This window comes from Poecile atricapillus, chromosome 3 (assembly GCF_030490865.1).
Source record: "Poecile atricapillus isolate bPoeAtr1 chromosome 3, bPoeAtr1.hap1, whole genome shotgun sequence".
In the NCBI taxonomy this organism is placed as follows: Eukaryota; Metazoa; Chordata; class Aves; order Passeriformes; family Paridae; genus Poecile; species Poecile atricapillus.
In genome coordinates this window covers 75,363,660-75,386,564 of record NC_081251.1, presented here as the reverse complement: position 1 = coordinate 75,386,564, position 22,905 = coordinate 75,363,660, and the positions used below count along the sequence as shown (strand labels likewise).

At 39.0% G+C, this 22,905-nt stretch overlaps 1 protein-coding gene across 1 annotated transcript in view; it reads right to left on the bottom strand.

Annotated features, from left to right (window-relative positions):
• The window catches only part of RPS6KA2 (ribosomal protein S6 kinase A2), a 159,242-nt gene that overhangs the window by 95,434 nt on the left and 40,903 nt on the right, over positions 1 to 22,905 (bottom strand). The window contains exon 2 of the mRNA XM_058836823.1: positions 753 to 869. Coding sequence (XP_058692806.1) covers positions 753 to 869 — 117 coding nt within the window. The remainder of the gene's footprint in view (positions 1 to 752; positions 870 to 22,905) is intronic.

The window sequence follows — 22,905 nt, the reverse complement described above, 5'->3', positions numbered from 1 at the left end:
CAACTAGGTTCTCTGTTCCAAAGTTTTCAGTGTCTTATAGAAAGACTCTAAGGCTGAATTGCTTCTTCTTTCTCTCCATCTTTCCTTCCTGTTCTCATTTTCAACCAACATGCCCTGTTGAAGAACTGTCTTTGGAATTAAGAAAATCCTTTGTCTTAAGATATGTTGAGAATGTTATTTCACCACAAGTTTGTGGTGCTTGTGGTCATACAGGCAGGATATTTTTTTCCCCCCATGCTCTTGCGATAATGATTACTGTATTCTGCACTGGGGTTTATCTCCAGGACCTTTCAAGGTCTTTGAGTGTGAACTAAACAGAAATCTAGGACATGGAAATATGCTTAAGGTTGTCCTCAGTGGGAACTGTGCAGCTAACTTAAGTCTTTCAATATTCCTATTTACATCTTCCAACTAAGCAGCAGTGGCACACTCACCTCCCTGGTGGATGGGTCAGAACCCACTAATATTGCTTATCTATTAATGCTATATCACTGTTTATAAACAATGATGCTTACTAACAATCACTTGTGCTCATTAATCCAGGTCTAGGGACATAGGTGCTATTTCCTAAACTGGTTCATATGCAGAAATCCAGCTAAAAGACTGAAATGAAATGGAGATAGAAGGGCTTTTCTTATCTGCCTTTACAATATAATTTATATCCAGACAATATCAGCAGCGTAAATGAACTCAGAGAAAGGACACAATATTTTCAGTGTTGCTCTGGGTGATTAGATGACAATAAAAATTACCTTTCCATATGAACCTTGTCCTAATACTTTCAGCAGTTCAAACTGAGAAGGATCTGCTTTTTCAAAACCTTCCTTGACATGATGACTGATGTCTATTTCCTTCACGATACCTTCTTCCTGTAAAGGGAAAGACAAAACAAAAAAATCCCCAAATCAGAGCCATTATCCTAAGGAAACATACTTTTTAATTAAAAGCTCGTCTTCTGTGATGCTACAATCGTGTAGCAAATTTTGAAAACAGGAACAAATGTTTGTCTAAATATTCCACGTGCCTGTTACCAGCTGGGAAGGGTAATTGTCAGGACATCCAGACCTGGTACTTCTGTTTATTGAGCCTCAAGATATGACTAGATAAAGACAGATTATACAAGCTGAAGCCAAAAATAAACTGCAGAGCTTGGTGCGCCCATCAGAGACCTTGCTAGCAGAATGGCATGTACTCAAATCTGCACTAGAGAGGCTCCATCACACTTCTCCCCACATATTTTCACAGCTTCCCCTCAAAGCATCATTTAAGTTAAACTTAAAAATATTCCTTAGTCTTAAGCAGCAATTCTTCTAATGAGTAGGTAATGAAGAAAATACATTGCTGAAAGAACCTTTTCCTATTTATCTCAAAAACTGGGGAGTTACTACTGGTAACCATTTAAACAGAAAACAAATTAATGATTATATGTAAAATTAGGTGGTGGTGGGAGAAAACTGACACACACTTTATTGCTTGCAAGAGTTAGTTTTATACGCTTTGGATTTGTTCAGATTCTTTTGTTAAAATCTTTCCTCTGTCAATAGATGCACATTCCTCAAAGACATCAGTTGAACTAGGACCTTCATCTTGCAAGCTGTGACATATGGCATTAGTTTCAGTTTTTTGTTCCATGTTATTTTGGCATGTTCCTCTACAAAGGAACTGGGTCATGTGAGACCCAGAGGGACTACACAGAGTTTGCAGCAACCCAGAAAGTCACTGAGGTGAAAAGAAACCTGGAAGAAAGAACTTGCTTCTCAAGGACACAAAGATAAGGAAAGATAATAATTACACACCGTTTTATTTCTGTAGTGTTTTGTATACCTACATTTGAGTTTTTTTGTTTGTTTGTTTGGGTTTTTTTTCAAACTATTTGTTCTAACTTCTCCACAACAAAAATATGGATTTTCAGTACAAACTTTTTTTTTTCCATCTCCCAGGATGGAAGAAGGAACTTACTTATTTAGGAATAAGTTTGACTATTTGTGCACCCAGCAGAAATAACTGGAATATCACAAACATTTTTACGTGGACTTTTCCAGCAATTTTCCTTTCTCCCCCCAAAAAATCCTTATAACACCCAGTAATATAACATTTATTCCCCACTCTTAAAAACTAATGTTTAGAAAACAGAAATAACATCCTAAAAACAAAAATGCATAAAAACCCTGAAAATTTTGGCCAAAACACATTCTGTGCTAAATAAGAATAAATTTGATTTTCTTCTCCTCCGGAAAAATTGCTGTCGCTTTCTACTAGCTGTAATTTTTCAGATGCATGGGTTGCATTACCCAGATTGCTTTCTTATTGGTAATATTGTAGTTTCATCCCTCCTCTTCCCTACCCTGCCTCTTTATACTCACATACTTTGGAACAGTGGACTATATCCTCTATTTGGTTTGGAAGGTTTCCTGTAGTTCATTCATGCTACCACAATTATAGAAAATAATCATCATCTCAGAGTAACTCCTTTTCCTGATCATAATTCCTATAGTTTAAGGTTTGCCTGAAAGGAAATGCTTAAAACCAATGATGTGTTTTCACAGAGAGATTGAAAGCATTTCTAAGTACAGAACTGCCAAGATCTCTCTTCTCATTTTTCTGACTTTAATTGCTGTGTGAGATAGCATAACTTTCTGATACTAAATATATAATTTTTTCAATTATTTTGTACTCCAGTCTGCACCATGGAGTCACTTTCAGCTACATTTGCAATTTAAATGATAAGTGAGTTTCGATTTGCCCATTCATATTACTCATCAAAGTCAAAGACCTACAACCCTAAGCATATTTCTCATTGTATTACTAAATTTAATATAACCTCTTTAGGTTCATGAAACACATTCAGTTACCGGAATATACCGAAAATATTAAAATTATGAAAATTCAGCTTGCTGGAAGAATGCTTAAAAATTTTTTACACTCCCATATAATAGCATAAATAATTTATAACATGCAATAAAAACAGTAATTATATGCATCTTTAATTAAAAGATATGGGGAAAAAAAAAAAAAAGAGTATTTACAGAAAATGTAACAAAATACAAGGCCGAGCAATGTTAACTGGAGAAGCATGGATTTTAAAGAAAGAAAAAACATGCTGGATTTTGTGAATATCAAAATATAAAAACGTTGGTTAGAAGAGGCTTCTAGAGGTCATCTGATCTAACAGACCTGCCCAAAATATCACTGACACTTATTCAGACCAACCAGCTGGTTTTTTGTCCACTGTGGTTTGCAGTGTCTCAAACACTGAAGCTTGAACCACTTCCTACAAGAGATTATTCTCTTGATTTTTCCACAGTCCAGTGGAGCTGGCTTATCCATGTGCCTTTAGGAGGAAGCAGGATATTTTTCTAGGAAGGTAGGATTTCCTGTGGATTTCCTGTGGTCGCCTCGCTAGCACGGGGCAGCAAAGCAGCCCTGAAGAAAAAGCATGCCAGCTGTTTTTTCACCCATCATCACCACAGTGGTGTCACTTGTGAGCTGTCCAAGAGGTAGATAGTATTTTAGCTGGTATGACAAATCCACTTCCCCCTGGAGCAGAAAGCCAAACTGGCAGTGCTTGAGACTGAAGACAGACACAGCTCCTTAAAGGAAATACATGCTGGGGTGTTTGCACACATGCACCCATTTGCCTTGAATGTATTTCTATAATCTTATTACCTACTGGCTGCATAAATCACGGAATAACTTGTGCTTGTTTGTTTTACCTTTCTAGCAAAAAAAAACCAACCCAAACAAACCAGCACAAACCAAACAGTCTTATATTTTTTATTTACATTCTTACATGGGATTTTCTCATTTGAAGTCTTCCTGTATTATGCTAATATGGAATCTGGCATTATTTTTCTCACGTATTGATGATCAGAGTGAAACCCAAACTGTCAAAGCACAATTATTGTGGGCAGGTCTCCCAACCGTTTTGGTCTGAGTGGCACACTAGAAACTTGTTTAATACAGATTTATTTTTCACTGTTCCAGTAGCAAGTGCACCATCTCTGCATCAGGAATTTGCATAACAACAACAAAACTGAGACAAGAAAATCACAATACAGACGAAGCCTGCACACTGAAGAAGATGTTTTGATGGAAAGGATTTCTTTCTGGAAAAAAAACAAACAGCCAACTTCAGTGAAGTTGGTGGAATCAAAAGTGAATGTTCCACAGTTTGACCTTTCAACAGCTGTGCACACCAGCCCAGGCTCTTGGTCCCTGCTGTATTGTCCCACACTGCATTAGCAAGAATGCTTGATTTGATGAAGCTTAATATTTTGTAAACTTCTCTAAATATTTATGTTTTCACAAAAAGCATCATCCCGTGACAAAAGTGAGATGGATGTTCTTGGTGGCTTGCAGAAAGCACATGGTCAAGCAGGACAGAATAGAAGAGGGAGGGCAATACATTAAAAGAGGAATGGAGAGTGCTTCTCTACGTTAATACAATAAAGACCTCTTCTGGGTCTGATTCTACACTGCATTTAGGCTTGCATGCTTTAGGATCTGAGGTCAATGAAGAACTCAACAAAAATGTGGCAGGAGGAAATAAGAAATAATGATAACTCAGAAGATAGCTTACTGTTGTTTGTATTTTGTTACCAATCTTCCCATTTGGCAAGTTACCACCTCACATAAACCCAAATCACAATTATTTAACTACCAAGTATGGCAGGCAACACATTTCAAAACAATACGATTCATTACGAAAGCATGTTTAAAACTGTGATATGGGAATAGTTAGGACAGGATGTGTCTGATAAAGATGAGGCCAGGTTTCTACCTCTGTTTCACAGTTTCTAATCTGGCTCAACCCATAGGAGAGTAATTTGTGTCATAGACATAACAGGCCATTCAAATGCTGCCTAGGGCAGGAAATGAATTGCTGGCCTGCATACAGTTCTTTGAGGACAAGTATCTACATTAAAGAAAAAAAAAAAAAGAAAGGATTGGTGCATTTTGATTAGACTCTTCCCAAGCCAGTCTCCGGAAGCTGGAGTAAAAGTTGAGAAAGAAATCTTCCATTTTAAATAGGTTTTAATCCAAGTTCTGGCCTCTACTTTCATCTGGAAAGATGTAAACTGAGCAATAATACCATAAATGGGCCTGGTTGTTTTGTTCTCTACTGTCAAATACACATTTGCTTTAACAACAATGAATTGGACCTACTGAGCCCTTAAAGAAGCATGTGTAACTCACAGTGAATTTGCTGGACATTGTGCCAGGTCAGTATTTGGCTTTCCATTGTAAATTTACCTACCTTCTCCAAAGGTCATACGGAGTTAAATAACACATTACAGTTTTAAGAGACATTGGGATTTCTTTTCCAGATCTTTCACAAAGGTGAATAGAATGTGTTATCTTGAATTTGGAATTCCAACAAGTATGTAATAACTTACTGGAAAACAAAACTATGTCATAACTTACTGGAAAACAAAAACCTTAAGAGCAATTTCTGTGGAAATCAGCTGTTAAATTTAGCAGAACTTTTTCTAGAGAGGGGAACTATTAAGCTCTCTTTAAAATGCTTTAATGCTTCTCTCCAGCTCTAATATTTCATCCTACATTTTTAGTTTCTTCTCCCTAATACATGCCTGTACAGTTGGGGAACAGCTAAAGTCCAACAAACTAAATGGGAAGCGATGAATCACAGAGAGCAAAGGCAGTGAATACAATCTGCTGGATAGATTGATGAAGTCTATGAGGTGAAGTTTTAAGTATTTGGGAGATTTGGGTAAAATCTTTTGTGCTACAAGGCATCCTGTGTGTCTTTGATGAATCACTTAAGGCTGAGCTCAGCTAAATAAATGCAAGCATTTATAGCACAGGAGACAACGCTTTGAATAAGTTTACTTTGCAGCCAATAGAGAGAAGCAGGGAGTTAAGAGAGATCAGATCCTTAAAAGAAATCACATCCTAAAAAGTGCACATTTCTGTCTGATGACTATGAAGAAGGCCTAAGATAACTTGCTGAGTTGGGGGCTTCTGCAGTTGCATGAGATTAATTCATGTTTGTCATTTGATTTTGAAACACACTTAAATAGAGAAGTATTGTGGCCAGATTTTTAATGCCATTACAAGGGATATGTTTGCTGATATATGCCATGAAATGGAAGATTTTTCAAAAGAACTTATAGACTTGAAACATCTAGACAATTAAAAAAACACTCTAAGGTGTTGGAAATAGTCCATTTATCAGGATTTTGCAGCTCAGAGTATTAGGCATTTTTTCTACTTCCTCCCTAACTTGAAAAAATAGGGATAGTTGCTTTTTGCTATCCTGTGGGAATATCATGAGAAGTAACAGAAAAAATCTGGAATTCTCATACTGCAGTAATGGACAGACAAATTATCTGAAATGTATCCAGTATACATGAGATATCAGGCAGCCTACAACTGAATTCTCTTTTAGCTCAGATTGAAACATTTTGAAGTCTGATGATGACGCTAGTGTCTTTACAGACCCAGTCCCTGACTAGGACAAATATATACAAAACTATGACTGCAAAGTTACATGAGGAGAGCAATCTTCCACTTCCAAGTGCAGATATGCATTAAGTACAGGGAGACACCAACTCTTGATCTAACTTTCAAACCTGGACACTAGCCAGGGTAACTCTCATTTTTATGTTATTTCTGATGCAAACTGCAATAGCTTATGAGGAGTGGTGAGTAGAAAGAGTGCCTAGCAAGATGTTAAAGCAAGGGGTTAAAAAGACAAAAGCAGAACCATCTGGTCACAAAAATTACAAAGAGTTGGGCAGCCTTACTCATACGGCATACTCTCTACAAATACTCAAATACGTTTGTGAACTTTACTAAACTGTCTCAAAATGAGTCACACTGTTAAAGGACAAAGAACTCAGCAATATTGCTCATTCTACAGTAAATAAGAGCAGGAACATTTTCACCAAGATCCTACTTGGCATGGCTTCCAGGTGCACCGTTGGCCTTCACAACTCCACAGAGCTGTAAGGTCCATTGCTGACTGTTTCTGCTGGAGAACAGGCAAAAGAAGAACATCTGCCACTCATTCACCAAGGAACTAACTCCCAGTGTGTCTGGAGCCAGTGCATGGAAGAAAATGTGACTCTCAGAAGGGTGAGCATTCTTGTTTCCTTATGATGATTCTATGCCACCACTAAACAGGTTTATGAGCAGGAACCTAAAGAGGGATACATGCAATGGTAGGGGCCAACACACATTGGACTGCCTTGAAAAATAATCACATTGCAACATAGTTCAAGGCTGGTTCCCAGGTCAGTATTGTTCCCTATGCACTCTGCTCTGAACAACTCACAAACTCCCTGTGCATGGCCTGGGGGACTCGTGCCAGAGACCTTCCCAGGGATGCCCCCACACACGGCCACTGCAGCCTCCCACCAGAGCTGGCTGGCACCTGCTGCAGTGCATCAGCACTCACAGGAAAGCCCTAAGGGGACAGTCCTAATGTGATGGCAACCCACGCTCCATGCATTTCCAGAATACAGGTAGCCCCCACATCCCCGTGTCCCAGCTTCACATCTATAAAATGCAGGTGAGGCCATCTCCCTCTTTCCCTGGTTAGGCACTGCACACTAGAAAGATACCAACTGCTCAGATACTAGGACATTAGGCATGAAAAAGAAGGACGACAGAAAAGAAGGTCTATATGTTAAGGATACTATTCAAGAAATATAAATACTTGCTAAATTACTCCAATTTTCTTATTGCTGTACTCAGCTGCTTCACAAACTAGAATAAGAAGGTGCCTGATGTTTTCCTAGTGCATTTGAGTGTGAAATAAAAACTCCAGCTGCACTAGGAAGATAAACTGCTTAAGCAAAACATATTTTGAACCATTTCCTCAGTTTCCTGATCCAAATAAAACACTGCCCACCATAGCAGTGCAAATGGCACCACAACACAGTAAGCAGAAAACACAAAGCCCAGGGGCATTTGCATGGTGATTTTAAAGAACTGAATCATGTTTAATATGCATACTAAAGGAAAAATACCAGGTTTCATCTTGAAATGTGAGGCAGAGTCAACAAAAGGCTGTAATAAGAGATAATCACATTACTGAAGTGTTGGATTAGTCAGTTTAGGAAATATACCCGTCTGCTGTTTACAAATCACTTGTAGGGTATGGTAATTATCATTTTGTCTCCAAGAGGAATACTGACCTGCTTGCACATTTTGCATCCTCCCATTAATTAAATCAAGCATCCGCTAAGGGTTCAACCAGCTTGTACTTCACCAACTGGAGTCCTATTGGCATTATGTTAGGGAAAAACGTGTTGTAATGAGGTTCATTATCTCAATGGCATTTTACAGGCAGACTACTAATAGGGAAATGGACTAATGGGAGGTCATTATAGAATCAAAGGAAATACAAATTAGTTTTAATGCTACTCTTCACAACATACAGCATCAGTGAAGGCATTGAAGGAGAGAGGCCGAAGCAGCTGAATGAGGCAGAGAGAAGATGGCAAGAAGGAAATTCTAAGAGATGATAGGACAAATTTAGCAACATGGACAGAGGAATAAGATATGGAGGGCAGAGTGAAAAGGAGGTATCAAAAAGGACACAAGGGCAATTGGCTTGTGCCTATACCAACAGAGAGTTGAACCAAGAGAACTGCAATATTAAATTACTTGAAATGCATTTTTTTCCCCTGTTATGAAGCAGCTTAAATTTAAATACCTAACCATGTTCCTGGGATGAGGAGAAAGTACAGGCATGCATGTATGTACTGATATGATGGGGAAGATGGTAAAAAGTCCTGGCACACTCAAAACTGCTCCCAAAACAAAGGGTGAGTCCCCAAATGATGGGGACCAAAGCTGTTTTGCTGCACAGTTAGTTAACAGCCTTGGGTATCCAGCCTCCTCCAGTAACTCAACTGGGTCTCCAAAACACAGTATGAATTCAGTGGATCCAGACTTCACTTATCTATGTAGACACTAGCTTCAATTTTTTAAGTTTTACAAAAACACACAGATAAAATAATAAAAAAAAGGTTACACAAAGTACCTGACAATGCCTCATTTCATGCTGGCTCCAGTTTCATGGACAAATATTTAGCAAGGGATACTAAAACTTAGCTCTTCAGCTGTATACTTTTATTACAACCATGGCTAAACCTCAGGTCATTATTTGCAGAAATTTGTATTTCAGTGCCTCAGGACTGTTACCAGGAACAAGTACCTCTTTAAGCAGAGTTTCAGCAGTCTACTGAAAATCTGGCCCAGGAAAAGGCCTGTAACATTTTGTGGTCTTTTTAACTACTTAGAAACCTTTAGATTAGGTCATGTCCCTCAAAGATTCACACTCACAATCTCCAAGGAAGAAGCTGCGAAACAATTATCACACATCCTCTTTTCTGTGAACGGAATAATTGTTTACAATTACCATACTAAACAGAAGTATACATTATGTACACACACTGACTGAAAAGATGTGTACTTTGAGAATGAGAACAAACAAAACACAAAAAATCCATCTGGATGCAAAGAACACCTTTGCAACACTGTTTGGAAGACTCTCCTGTTTCAAAGAGGTCAAACTGCTGCACCACTCTGTTCTGCAAAGATTTACAATGGATAATGTGATTTTGTATTACAAAAAGGAGGGGAGTGGTGCTAAATTAGTTGGTTGTCAGCTGAACAGAATCTTGACAAACAACATGACAGCTTCACAGCAGCAAAGCTTCAGTCAAAGCTGATCCTCAGTCTACTGAAGTCTACTGAAAATTATTTCCAGAGTAGAATTCATCCAAACATATGTTTGAACTCTGATCAACAACCAAACTCTGTCTGAGTTAGCTGTCTAAACTTCCGTACAGCTGAAAAAAAAAAAAAAGGTGCTCTTAGGCTTTTCTTTTTTTCAGACAACAGTACATTTCTTGTAGTCTAAACCAGGACTTAGTAAGCTTGCCTCTTCTGGCTGACTGTAAAGCAAGTCTATGTTAATTAGTTCAGATTTACATTAATTCTTATTTCCCTCATTCCTCAATGACTCTTTTAGCATTAGATGGAGCATATGCGCTCCACAAAAGATACACACTGTATTTTACTGAATATTTTCAGGCCAGCTTTTGATCAACCCACCTTTTTCACTATTCATTTTCTACAGTCTCCAGCAGACAATGAATGATGCTCTCATAGTTTCATTTTTCTGGCCTGAGGTACACTTGTATAAACTATTGCAATATTCTTCAGCAGAGACATTGTTTAACTGTGTGGCTACTGCCATGATCTGCCACCACAAGTCAGGGAAATCAGGGCTCTTGGCCATGAAACTGGAAGCAAACCTGCAACCCTGTGTCAGACAAATTTTTACACTGGGAGAAACTTTAACAGGTATGGGGAAAAACATTTTCTTCAGCCTTTTAATTCAAAATAAATTTTACTTGTTTGCACAGTCCTTGTAGTGTTTGACCCATTAGATCACCCGGCATCAGTTAGAAAACTGCCAAGACAACTGGAAGCTGAGCCCAGCTGCAGTGCTCATCACCACCTTCCTGCAGACTGTGAGGCATGGCTTTCACCTGCCCTGCAGCTCTTTTATCACCCAACTGTGTAAAGGGACATTTACATCAAGTGGTCCTGGTTTTTATCATCAGCCACCTTATTCACAAAAACCCTACTTGAAACAAAGGTACATGATGATGATGATGAAGGAAGGCAGTAGAAAGGAGTTCTTTCTGTTTAATCCATTTCTGTGCAGAAGCTTCTGTGGTTTTTAAGTATTGAGTATACCAGTTTTAGAGCAAATTTACTGCTTTAGCTTCCCTTCTACAAGTATTTTTTTAACATACACAAGCAAGTAAAAGGTCAAATGGAGATTACCAAATTCCTGCTGGGTAGCTTTCATTGACCTGCAGCTATTTCGATATTTTTCTGTTCTTACTGAAAACCGTTAAAACAAATTCACACAGCTTCTTAATGGGTAAAGGCTTTGTTGTTTTGTTGTTGTTGTTGCTTTTTTTTAAATAAAAGATAATCCAAATGGCTTTACTGAAAATCAGTTTGCTGTACACTGTAAAGGGACAAGATGGAGAAAGAAGACAAATTTAAATCTACTGTCTTACTGAAATGACAGGTTGCTCACTAGTGATTAGAGAGCTGTATCTACAAGAAGACCAAAGCACAGATAAAGATCTTTGTAGTGCACCATCATGACCTCTCCCACAAGTTTATCCCCAATGAGCTGGAGAAGTTAAAGGTTACTATACAGTAGACTGTGAGATTGTTCCTATGCTCAGAGCAACCACAGAGCTGTCTGGGACTCCTGGAAGAGACTAAACTCCCATTCAGAGAAAAGTGAATAGGCACAGATTAAATGAGTTCTTCCTATTTGACTTTTAACATTCATTTCGGATACAGCTTCCATTAGTAACCTGAACAAAGAAAAATGAATGGAAAAATACAGTGCCATACATTACAGAGATTTACTCATTTTTTTTAATATGAAGCTAATAAAATAAAAATGCTTTTTGGTGTTCCATATGGTGGATGTTATCCCATTGACACTCAAAATCACCAGCTGGCTCCACTGGGCTGCAATATCAGTGAAATCCTTAATGAAGCTGGGAGACAGAATTCTGAAAAAGAATCTGATGACACATTATAAACACCAATAATTTTATGCCGCATAAAAAATTTGAAAATCACTCAAATTCAGTAATTCTGTATGAAACACAGGACAACAAGCAACAGCTATTCCTGTTCCTTTACAGATAAGACATTTTTCGTGCTTCTCAGGGAGTCCTAGACAATTATGCCCACAGTAAATTATAACATTTATAGTGAGTCTTATTTTATAACCCTAGGCAGCCAACCATGTCTGTATCACATGTAACTGTAGTGATATTTTATGAACAACAGCAAGAAGACAACTGAGTGGGAAGTGAAGTAATTCAATCAATCAATGAGCTGAAATTAATATTAGGGACAAAGGAAAAATAGAGAACACAACCAGAAGATGACAAGTGAAAACCAAAGAGGAAAGCTGGAACCACACAAAAGTGTTACTTTAAAGAAGTGTTTAGTCAAATTCATAACTCCAATGCTCGTTAGTTTTCCTTATTTTGTCATAAAAGAAGAGCAATTCCAAAGTGTTTCCAAGACACCATGGGAGGTAAAGTTTCTGCAGTTTAAGACAATACTGTAAGGAAAAAAACTCTTTAATGTAAAACACAGTGAAAAGCTGATTGTGGATTTGCCACAAATTTTGCTTTGTTTGTATTCTTAAATTTATTTGCATTTAAAAGCATTATTTTTTCTTGCTGACTACACAGCAGGGTCCTGCTATGCCAAAGCAGAGTTTCAGCTTGCTTTATTAAAAGCTCAGTTGTCCTAAAAACATTATTTTTGGACTGTGCTTTTTCTGATTTGTTTTCAATGTTCAAAATGTTTCTTTACCACAAAGGCTGAGTAAATTGTCATCTGCTGTCTTTGAATTTTATCCAGAACTTACAACTGAAACTTTTTTGTACAGGTCAAAACCAAAATCTTTTGTCTTCATAGAACTCCTTATGCTCGTGAAGACACACATGGATGTCATCAGTGAGTTTGGATTAAACTATGTTACTGAAACCATCTAAAAATTCAAGTAACATAAGAATTGCAGTTCTGCATAGTTGCAATTTCTAAACTTCCAGTTCTATGAAGTAGCAAGTGAAGCTGGGTGACATAAAACACTGCTGTGTAAATAGCCTTCATTTGAAGGTTAAGAGTAAAGAGAAACAAATAATTCACATCAGCTTCTCATCTCTGTACCGACTTCTATGCCAACAAGCTGTAATTGTATGTTTTAAGGACACTGAAGGTTGATTAGGTGCAGTTATAACTAAGATTCCTGGAACTGCAGAGAGCAGAGGAATCTAATAGTCTTTAATACAAATGCTGCAAGTTGACCTGGGTGATGTATACCAAATGCAAATAAGTATTATAGAAAGTGCACAACATTATTCCCATTATTGACAAGGAAAAAATATGTGATGTATGATGTATATCCACATGAATATGCTGGATTTTATCTGGAGCAAAATCAGAAGAAATTTTTTACCTTTTTTTTTTTTTTTTTTTTTTTTTAGCAAAAGTTGATCTGAAGACCTAAGGAGTCCCTTGCACACGGAACAGTGCCTGTCAGCCAAGTTAGCTACTGAATCTCTCTCCTTCAAAAGTCACCTATGAAAGGCACCAATGAAAGGATATTCAGTATTGCAGGATTTTCTTCACCAACAAACAAGCAAACTAAGTCACTGCCCACCCTACCTGAAAACCTCCTGCCTGCCTTCCAGTCACCCCATCACAAATATTTGGGTGGTAAGCTGAGTATGGGAGAGTGCCAAGAGGATGCAGGGTTGGGCTGGCAGTAACTGGGGTGGGATGCAGCTGCAGATTCCTGGGATCCACACCAGCATCATGAAGGGCATGATGGAGACATGAGCAGAGCTGCTGCCCCTCAGCCCATCCTCAGCTCCTCAAACCCAGAAAGGCACTCCCTCAGAAAGGTCTCCAGCTGCTCTGCTCTCGGGAAGTTATAAGGAGTCTTTTAAATCCCAGCCTGAAAGGGAGCCACAGTCAAGTGAGGTGGCAGTTCACACAAGGTGTAATGAAAGGAGCCAAGTTGTTTTGTGGTTGTGGCCAGCTCTGGGAGAGAAATAGGGCAAAACACATAGGGCACATTCCAGCAGCCAGCCGTCAAAGTGAGGATGGAAGGCTTTGGGTTGTGGCAAGTCACTCCAAGCAAAGCTGACCATCTCCCAGCCTGTCACAGCCACACAACTGTTCAGCGCTGCAGTGTAAAAGCCACAGAAAGCAAAGGCAAGAAACAAGTTTGCAACCCGTGTGAGCACTGCAGACATGGGAGGCTCTCAGACTTGGTTTTGCAACTCCCTCCCAGGCCACTCTGGGACTTGGGGATAACACTGCTGGCCTAAGCAAAAGCTGTTTTCCACCATCTAATGTGTGCATGGAAACACAAGCCCTAAACTAAGCCTGTTATAATGTCTACCTGCAGTGTTTTGCCAGTTTTACAAAACTAGAGACATGTACCAAACCTAAATTATACTTTGGATACAGTCAGTAGCAATAAACCTAACCACAGCATGAAAAATTCAGGTGAGATGTCTGGAAAATCCTTCCCTGGGAAGGGCAGAAAAACATCAGAAGAGATGCCACTTAATGTGTTGCTAACTTCTATCCTACCTTCAGCTACCTCTTTTTTGTCCTGATATTACACTCTTTTGTTGTGTTTTTTTCAAGAACCCACAATGATCTCCATATCTGTAAATACAACGAATCCTATTAACGAATGGTGAACATTACAAGATTTATAACAGATATTCAGAATCCGGCTTACAAATATAAGCCCCAGCTCTTGAAAACCCCTCTCTTTATAAATAGGCATAATTAATTACCGGCAACATAAGTAGATGTTGGAGAACTAACTGTTCTTGTAATAGTTTTGCAGGATCAGGCCCTAAAAACAGAGGATACAGATGGTGAACACAAGATGCACACTGAGTGAAAACAGTTCTCCTTTTCCCCACTGGCAGAATGCCAGTTAGTTAGAGTCTGTTAATGATGGTACAAGAGGAAGAACTGTCATGCATATGTGCCAAATTTACTCATATAAAAAGTGAATTTGGCATCAATATCTGTTGCAGCTAATCAACAACATGAGATAAGTGGGGCAACAAATTATGCCCCTTTTAATCAGCTAGCACTGTCATCTCCTTTATAAACAGGGAGAGTTTCTAAATTTGTTTCTGGTAAGTTTAAAGCAGTAAAAGAAGATGGAAACATCCTGTTGACAAAATACTGGCTCAGCCATCAAAGGACTTCCTACAGACTTTAAAGCATCATCAAAACACATAAATAGCATCATTCCATGAAGAAAAGTCAGGGATGAAGAGCAGATTCATCACTTGGTTTTTAAAACCTATTTGAGAAATAGTAAATTATTAGATCCTAATTGTGGATTTCCAACAGTGTGACTTCACTGTAATGATAAAAAGATAAAAGTTTGAGGAATTAGGCCTTTATTTTACTTGTTGCTTGACTAAACAACCAGATAATGTTGTGTTATTTCACCTCGTGTTGTAAAAGGGAGCAGAATGAAAACCCAGAGTTTTACAATTTCATCCTCCTTCAGAATGCAAATATCTGAACTAAATGCCAACTCTTTTGGTATTCACAAGGTGGCACCTTGCTTGGACCATGTATCCCTGACATGCAAATCTGCAAGGGGGAATTCCCACAGCTCCTGATACACCAATCTCCTCAGAAGAGCTCCAGAACCATACCATTTATATTTTAACACTCCTCACTGTGAAAAAACTCAGTTATAGAATATAATGATTTGCAAAGAACAAGCATTAAGAAAAAAAACCCAACAAAACTGGACTAAAAATGGTCTAGGTATTTAAAGAAACTTTTCTTTAAGTGATACAAGTCTGAACACGTGATTACTTAAACAACAAAAACTCAAGCTTATATGTTTATACAGAAAATGACTAAGAAAATCAAGATCTAGGCTTTCATCCAGATTTGAAAGCTCCCTGTGAAGGATGCCAGTAGACACAGAAATCTATACAAAAATTTTTCAATAATATAGAGCTGCATAAAATCCAGTAATTCATAGCTAATTCAGCTGAAAGCCAAATGAGAAGCTGCATGGTTCACCTGGACCATGAAAGACTCAGAATCTTCAGTAATCCAGTGTAAAATGATTTGCCAAACAGAACCACTTGACTGTAGAGGGTGAATATAAAACCTTTGTTTATAAATGCATAAGGTAACTGCCTGAGGAGCAGCCCAGCAGTGCATTAGTCCTGCAATATCCCCTCATCTTGCTTTCTCTCTCTGTGAAAGAGAAATTAAATTCCCCTGAGAGTTTTCATTGCCATTCTGTTGCCACTGAAAAAGCATTTCAACAATCCACATACAGGATTTACTCCACTGACCACTAATGCCAAAGGCCCCAAAACCACTTACACTAAAAGAAGACGAGTTTTGCAGTTTGGAGCTACATCTATGAAGCAGTGAAAAATTGATGGTTTCCTTTTGACTGCCATAGAAATGGCTGCTTTGTACATTTCTTTCCTCAGGGAATCCATTGCTATAATTTTCCATTGGAAAGTTTCTGAATTACTGCATTGCTAAAATAACTGCAATGATGACCTAATCTAGGTCATCAAACACCTAGAATTAATCACATGCCTAAAAACAAACAAAAAAAAATTCTTATATAAATTTACTTGCTTGACTATCTGCAATTATTTTTATCAAATCCTTTGCAGTGTTCTTCAGAATGTTAAAACACAGGCTGTGACTTCTACATTTTTCCACCTATAACAAATAAAAAAGTAATTTACTTTTTTTTTTAATGCTATTATCAACAGCATATGCACTGCAAACATTATCCATTACAGGATGCCAAAGAAACAACAGAAACACTAATCTGGCCTCAGAAAACCCTGGAAGTTAGGAATGTATTAACCTCAGATGCTGTGAGGTTAATCTGCTTGCCTATGGTCACACAGTGAATTTGACAGGACCAGAAACAGAGGCCAAATTTCCCGATTCCCCAGCACTATCATGAGGCAACACCAATGCAATTGCTTCATTTCAATTTAATGGCCTGTACAACTCATGTTTCTAAATCCCCAGAGCTTGTACTAGCAGGTATTAATGCTTTACTTCAGGTTCAAATGTACGACATACACTAAAAGCTGGTTTTAGGTTAATGGAAATGAACTGGCCCGTCTCGAAACACCAAGCTGTTTAGAGCATGCTGATGCTGACAGAGCTGTATGGGAATGCTGGGATGCAGCTCTCAGGTTCCATCACCCGTCACCATAGCTGGCAGTGCAGTGCCCAGGCCAGCTTTGCACAGGGTGCCTTGGGACATTTCCGTACGCTCCTCTCTGTGCAACCTTGACCCAACCCTCGCCAGCACAGCCTGAAATGCCACCAAGAAAGGTCATTCCCATTACATTCAGCATGCCCTCACTAGGTGTGAGGGTCTCCAGTGTGTTTTGGCAGTGTGCTTGCCTGTTTTTGCAGGCATAGGATATTCTGGCTCCACAAGATCAAACAGTGGCTCATTAGAACTGTTAGAGGGCTCAACTGCCGCAATTCCCCAGTCCCATTTCTGCGGACGCAAGTGTGTGCCTGATACATTTCTCTGGAAGAGCTCCACATTGTTTCTTTCCAGTGGTTGCAAGAGCACCCAGATGTGGAGAGCTAAGACAAGCTGCAGGTAGGCACCCTTTAGAAACTCATTGTTTACACCATTCACCGAAGAAGCACAGAGAAGCACGCATGCCTCAGACCACCATACAAGTAGTCAGTCACTCCTTGTGTCCAGAAACTACCTCCAGTACTCACTCAAAACCAAAGCTGGCCATCCCAGAAAGTTTCTCACATGAAAAATACAATTTTAGAATTTCTCTTTACCTTCCCTGTCTTCATTGTGCCTTCATTTCTCTTGCTAACTGACTGCAACTTCCCCCCATTTTTATTCATACTTGTCCCCTGACTTGCATGGTTTGTTGCTCTTAGTGGTCCTAGCCATTTTGGCAACATCTGCTCAGATAATCAGAAGAGATTAACAAGTCAGAGAACAGTCATTACCTGCAGACATTCTGAAAATAGCCATCTCCACAAATCCAGTGGACAGAGCCATCAATTATAGTAATCCTACAGGAAGGCAGTATTTGCATAGAAAAAGTACTTTAATCTTATAAGTAGAATACACAGTGAAAAAGGTTTCTCTAGCTCCAAAAATGTCAGCTCCAGTATTTCAGGTAATAAACAGTGAAATTAGTGCTTGCAATGCCACTAAACGTAACTTATGTCATACTTCTAGGGTTTAACCAGTTCTAGAATAATGGACTTCTTAGTATGAGTGAAAGAAAACCAAAATCTAGAACATACCAGCTGATGCTCTTAATGACAATCACCTCTCCATGAATGTCTGGGACTACCTGCATGTACAATGTGTTTAAAACTGGAGCCAGAGGCATCCAGTTATCTCAGTCACATGGATAATGTTAAAATAAAGACTTCTTTCTTGAGGAGCTCCAGCTCAACTTTAAAAATCACTTTTTAACAACTACTAGACTTCATCCTGTTTCATTTTTAATTTGAAGCATCTACTTATTGGAAAGAATATTGTATTCAACTAAGAATCTGATGGAAATTTTATTTAACTGTCTTGGATTTTATTACAAAGGTTACTTGAAATATACAGATAGAGATTTATAAATTAGAACTAGGTGGGTTATTTTATTAAGCATGTTTTGAGAACAGTTTTTGAGCTACAATTTTATAAAAAATCCTTTAAAGGTGCTGTAAAAACTCATTTTCCTTCCTGTTTTAAAATTCTATTTTCATCTTCGTTTGATGGTAGGTTCAAAATACTAGGATGCTGTTTTTCAAGAGCACCCTAAGACAAAAATTGAAGAATTATGTACAAAAAGCATGATATTTTGAAGCAAAAATTCTGAGGAAGTGTTTGTAAAATTAAAGTAACTTTGAAAACTGTTAGAAATACTTTGAATTGGTGACTTTAAAAACTTTAACTAGGAGACTCTCTTAGTTAAATGAAAATTGTCGGAATGGAAAATCATGTTAGTTAGGTAGTTGTCATTTAAATTTGGTATTGTAGCAGAAAAGATAAGGAGACATGGGTGGGATGGAAGCCACACCTACACAACCCTACCAGGCTTGCTGTTACCTCAAATTACATAATTTCACAGCACTTCTCTGTACATGGGAAACAGCATAGTACAGACCAATTCACTCCCAAATTAGAAAAGTAAGACTGGACCAACCTGCTTTCCCTGGTGGAGCCCAGACTGGTCATGCTGCTGGAGACACCTGGGCTCGGATGGAGTGATTTGAACTTCACCAGCTACTCAACACTTGTCCTGGGAAAGTGGGTGTTCACTTGGCAACCCTGCAGCCACCTACCAGCTGAGGACAGGGAGACAGGCACCTGGCATGGACTTTAAAAGGGACAGTCTTAAAGCCCTCCCTAAAGTTCAAATTCTTGGAAAATTTTGTGACAGCATCTTGGACATGACCATGCACCTGTTTACAATAAAGGAAATGCACTGATCACAACAGACACTTTTTACAAGAGTCCCTACACTCAGAAACTCACATACAGGGGATTTCCCACAGAGCTGATGTGTGTCGATAGCCACTGCGGAAAGCACAGGAGCTCTCCTTCCTGCTCAGGTCTGAACGTGACAGAGCGGAGCAGATCCAGAGCCTCCTCATTCCCAGCTGAACGAACTGGCCAGGCTGTGGAATGACTGCCAGGGCTGGTGGGCTGCTTCACCTCCCTTTCTCCAGCCAAGAGACCACCCCTTTCTGAGCTGTTTGCCCTCTGTCGGGTGGGGGCAAGCCCTGCTAGCACTGCAGAGGCAGAGCCCTGATCAAGAAAAGCTGAATGAGCTGCAAAGGGCAAATACGTACACGGGGTGCCATCTGGCAACAATATAAGGAAAAAAAACATTAAGTGGGTTACATAAACCTAAAACCTACAAATAAAGGCAGCTAAGGACAGTGTCTCGCCCAGCCTGAAGTGCCACTGGCCGAGCATCGCAAAAAGAACAAAATTAAAGTTATGCAATGCCTCACATTAGGCCCAAAGTAAATAAAGTCAGGACACGCTCTTTGACAGCAACGTGAACCAAACCAGATTGTGCCGCTGGATACAACCCCCGAGCTGCTCCCCACTGCCATGGCAAAGTGGGATGAGTGGGAGATGAGCAGGGGCTGCCTCGGCTGCAGGAGCCCCAGGCTGTGTCGGATACACAGAGCCCTCCCTTCCCCATCCCCTCCTGCCAGGCCTCAGGAGCCCCAGGTGCTCCATGGTCCAGCTCACAGCAGAGGCTCACCACAATAAGTAAAGTCCAGCACTATCAGAGAATTAAGGTCTGAACTGAAGTTATAGGAAAGAAGGCACAACACTGGTTTCTACACAGTAGAGCTCCTGAAGAATCAATCAAACTTTTAATTTTTCATATGAGTTATAGAGAATGCAGAAAATTATAAACAAGCATAACATACATCTGAAAAATACTGTCTAAATTTTACTGGAGGTGTAGTTGCACAACATTCAAAATGCTGTAATACTTTGGCTTTATGTTCCAGCCAACTAGTACCAAACTCATCTATCTTTACTCCTAGCAGAATTAAATATTTTGGTAACTTCTCATTTAAATAACATGCAAATGCCAGTTTTGTATTAGTTTTCCCTACAGGGAATTGAATTTAAGACCAAAATTTTTTAAAAAGCTAATTAAAAACTTCTACTGAATTTTAAAAGCTCTGTGCAGCTACTTCAGATGATTGCTCACAAATTCAATAAAACCCTAAAGATTACTCATGTCTAGCAGCGTTATCATCAAGGGCAAAGTAACTTTCTTTTTCATTTCACATAGAAAATGGACTTTTATTATGCTGATAATCACACCTACACACTGAGTACCCATCAGTGTTAGAAGCTGAAAGCTATGAGCAAGTTTTATTCCTCACTTTTAGAAAATTATAATCTTTTCAGATCACTCCCTCAGACTTTAGAACTGGGGGCTATGCTTTTCCAAACAATATCTCTTAGTTCACTATCAAGTGCCCTTAGCATCTTGGAAAGTCTCTTTTTATGTAATAATACATACATAATCAAATATATATTGAGTAAGAATTTCTAATTGAAACTGAAATAGAATCTGATAGAAAAGATCCACAGTGTCACATCTGTGGATCATTCACATGAGTCACTATCATTTTTAACATCCAATAAAAATTCATCATTGAAAACTTCTACTTCACAATACAGAAATATTTTAAAGAAATTTAAAGATCTATGAGACTCCACATGGTTTAAGAATAATTCTTTTAATATTTGAATCTGCAATGTTCATCAAGGATCAAATTAAGAGAATGGGAACTCTCTGCCTTTTAGACCTGTATGATGCCTTTTAACCATTAAACTGTCCTTGGACTGATTTTTTCTCCCACAAAAGTTGGCATAAAACATTCCACAGCAGGCAGCTACCCTTCCCGGAGGAAATTCCTCAAATAACCCAGAATTTGTTCTTAATATTTACTATTGACATTCCTTACATGCTGTCATGAATTCTGTATGACTTTCAAAAATTGTCAAAACTGAAAGATCACTTGCAAGAAAGGACAGCCCTCAAGCTTTCTGTAACTGTGGCAGCCCTTAACAGCATCACACACATGTTGAGAAATATTCAAGCAAGCCACTGAGGAGAAAATGTTAGGATTCAGAGGGTGAAAACATTTGTTTCTCTATTCCTGACCATCTGCCCTTTCCTGAGAAAACTACCAAAACATGCCAGATATTCTTTTTTTACCGAGGTTTTCATCTTCTTATTCATTTCCTTAAGGTCAAGTATGTGAGTTTTCCCCACATCCAGACTAATATTTTCATTTTTCCATCATGTGCATTATGTTCTGGAAAAGTGTCAAAATTTACTTAGTAGGAACTGACACAGAGGAAGATTTACTGACAGGATTAACATTGCACTAGTAAAAAATAAGAAGCGTATCAAACACCTACTTTATGGTTTAAAAAAAAAAAAGACAGTAAGAAAAAAAAAAAAGGAAGAAAGGAAATCAAAACTGTCCGTCATTAGGGCTACTGGCAGCTGAGCAGGTTGCTTTGCAGTTTGCTCAATTTTCTCTTATTGTTTCCTTTTACTCCCATCTGCCACTGTGTCTGTCTGCCTTGCCTTGTTTTGCAGTGTCCTGTGGGTGCCTGACAAGTTCCCTGGGTAGGGTCATCTCGTGTCCCCTGGGAGCACCAGAGTGGAGGACCATGGCTGCTGGCCAGGGATGCTGCTCATTCTGGCAGTATAAGAACAATGATGGAAAATTCCACTCCATTCAATGTAGTGACTGTTACTCCTCTGTGTTTATATTTGCCTTCTGTCCCCAGGCAAAATCCTGTCCAAACTCCCATTCAGAGTACAGCTGAGAGGAGCAGGAAAGGAGAAGGTCCCTACAAGGAACCTGGCAGGTTTGACAGCTTCTTGCTTATTCCCATCGAATGTCCTGGGCAGCCCCTTTGTGTTTTGCCAGCCCCAATCATAGGAATCTGCCTGCATTATTGTGTCGCATTATTTAGTTTGCTTAGGAGTTCACTGAGAGCTGATAATCTGCCTATCATGACCAATCTGAAACTGGAAAGTGGTCATGCACATTTTAAAAACAGTCTATCACACCATGTGTATTGATTATCTTCTGGAAACACTCCAAGAGACATCATTCTGGAAGTCAATCTAAAATAAATATGACCTGAATTTATCCAGTACAGGTTGAATGAAGCCTTGTTACTAGGCACCTAGCTGGGGTTTCTCCCTATAAAAATTGCACACATTTTAACAATGTATAGCTGTCTATATCTTAATATCACAATCTCCTAGCAATTATGATTCATTAAACAGGATTTTATCTGCCATGTTTCACAGATGTGCAATGACATTTGAAAAAGTTCAGTTCCCATGCTCCAAGTACTGAAACACCTTTCAAAATCCTAAAATTGTACCACTGAAGTGGCCTGCTCTGTGCACTTGACTAACCCCCAGCTATATTCCTGTGACCTGCCAGCAAGACAAACAAATGCTGTCAGGCAGGAATAAACAGACTGCAGAAAGCTGAAGCATGAACAAAGGTATGACTGAAAACACTGAGAAAGAGAAGAGGCAGATCTGCAACCCTGCTGCCAATAAGGAGCTGTCACTCAGCCTGAGTGTCTGGCAGCAAACCTGCTACAGAAAACTTCAGCTGGCTGAAGCTGGGACATGGAAGTTGTCTTTGAAACCAAGATTCAGATCATTGAGTGCTTGAGAAAGGCTGTTAACCTTTGATTTC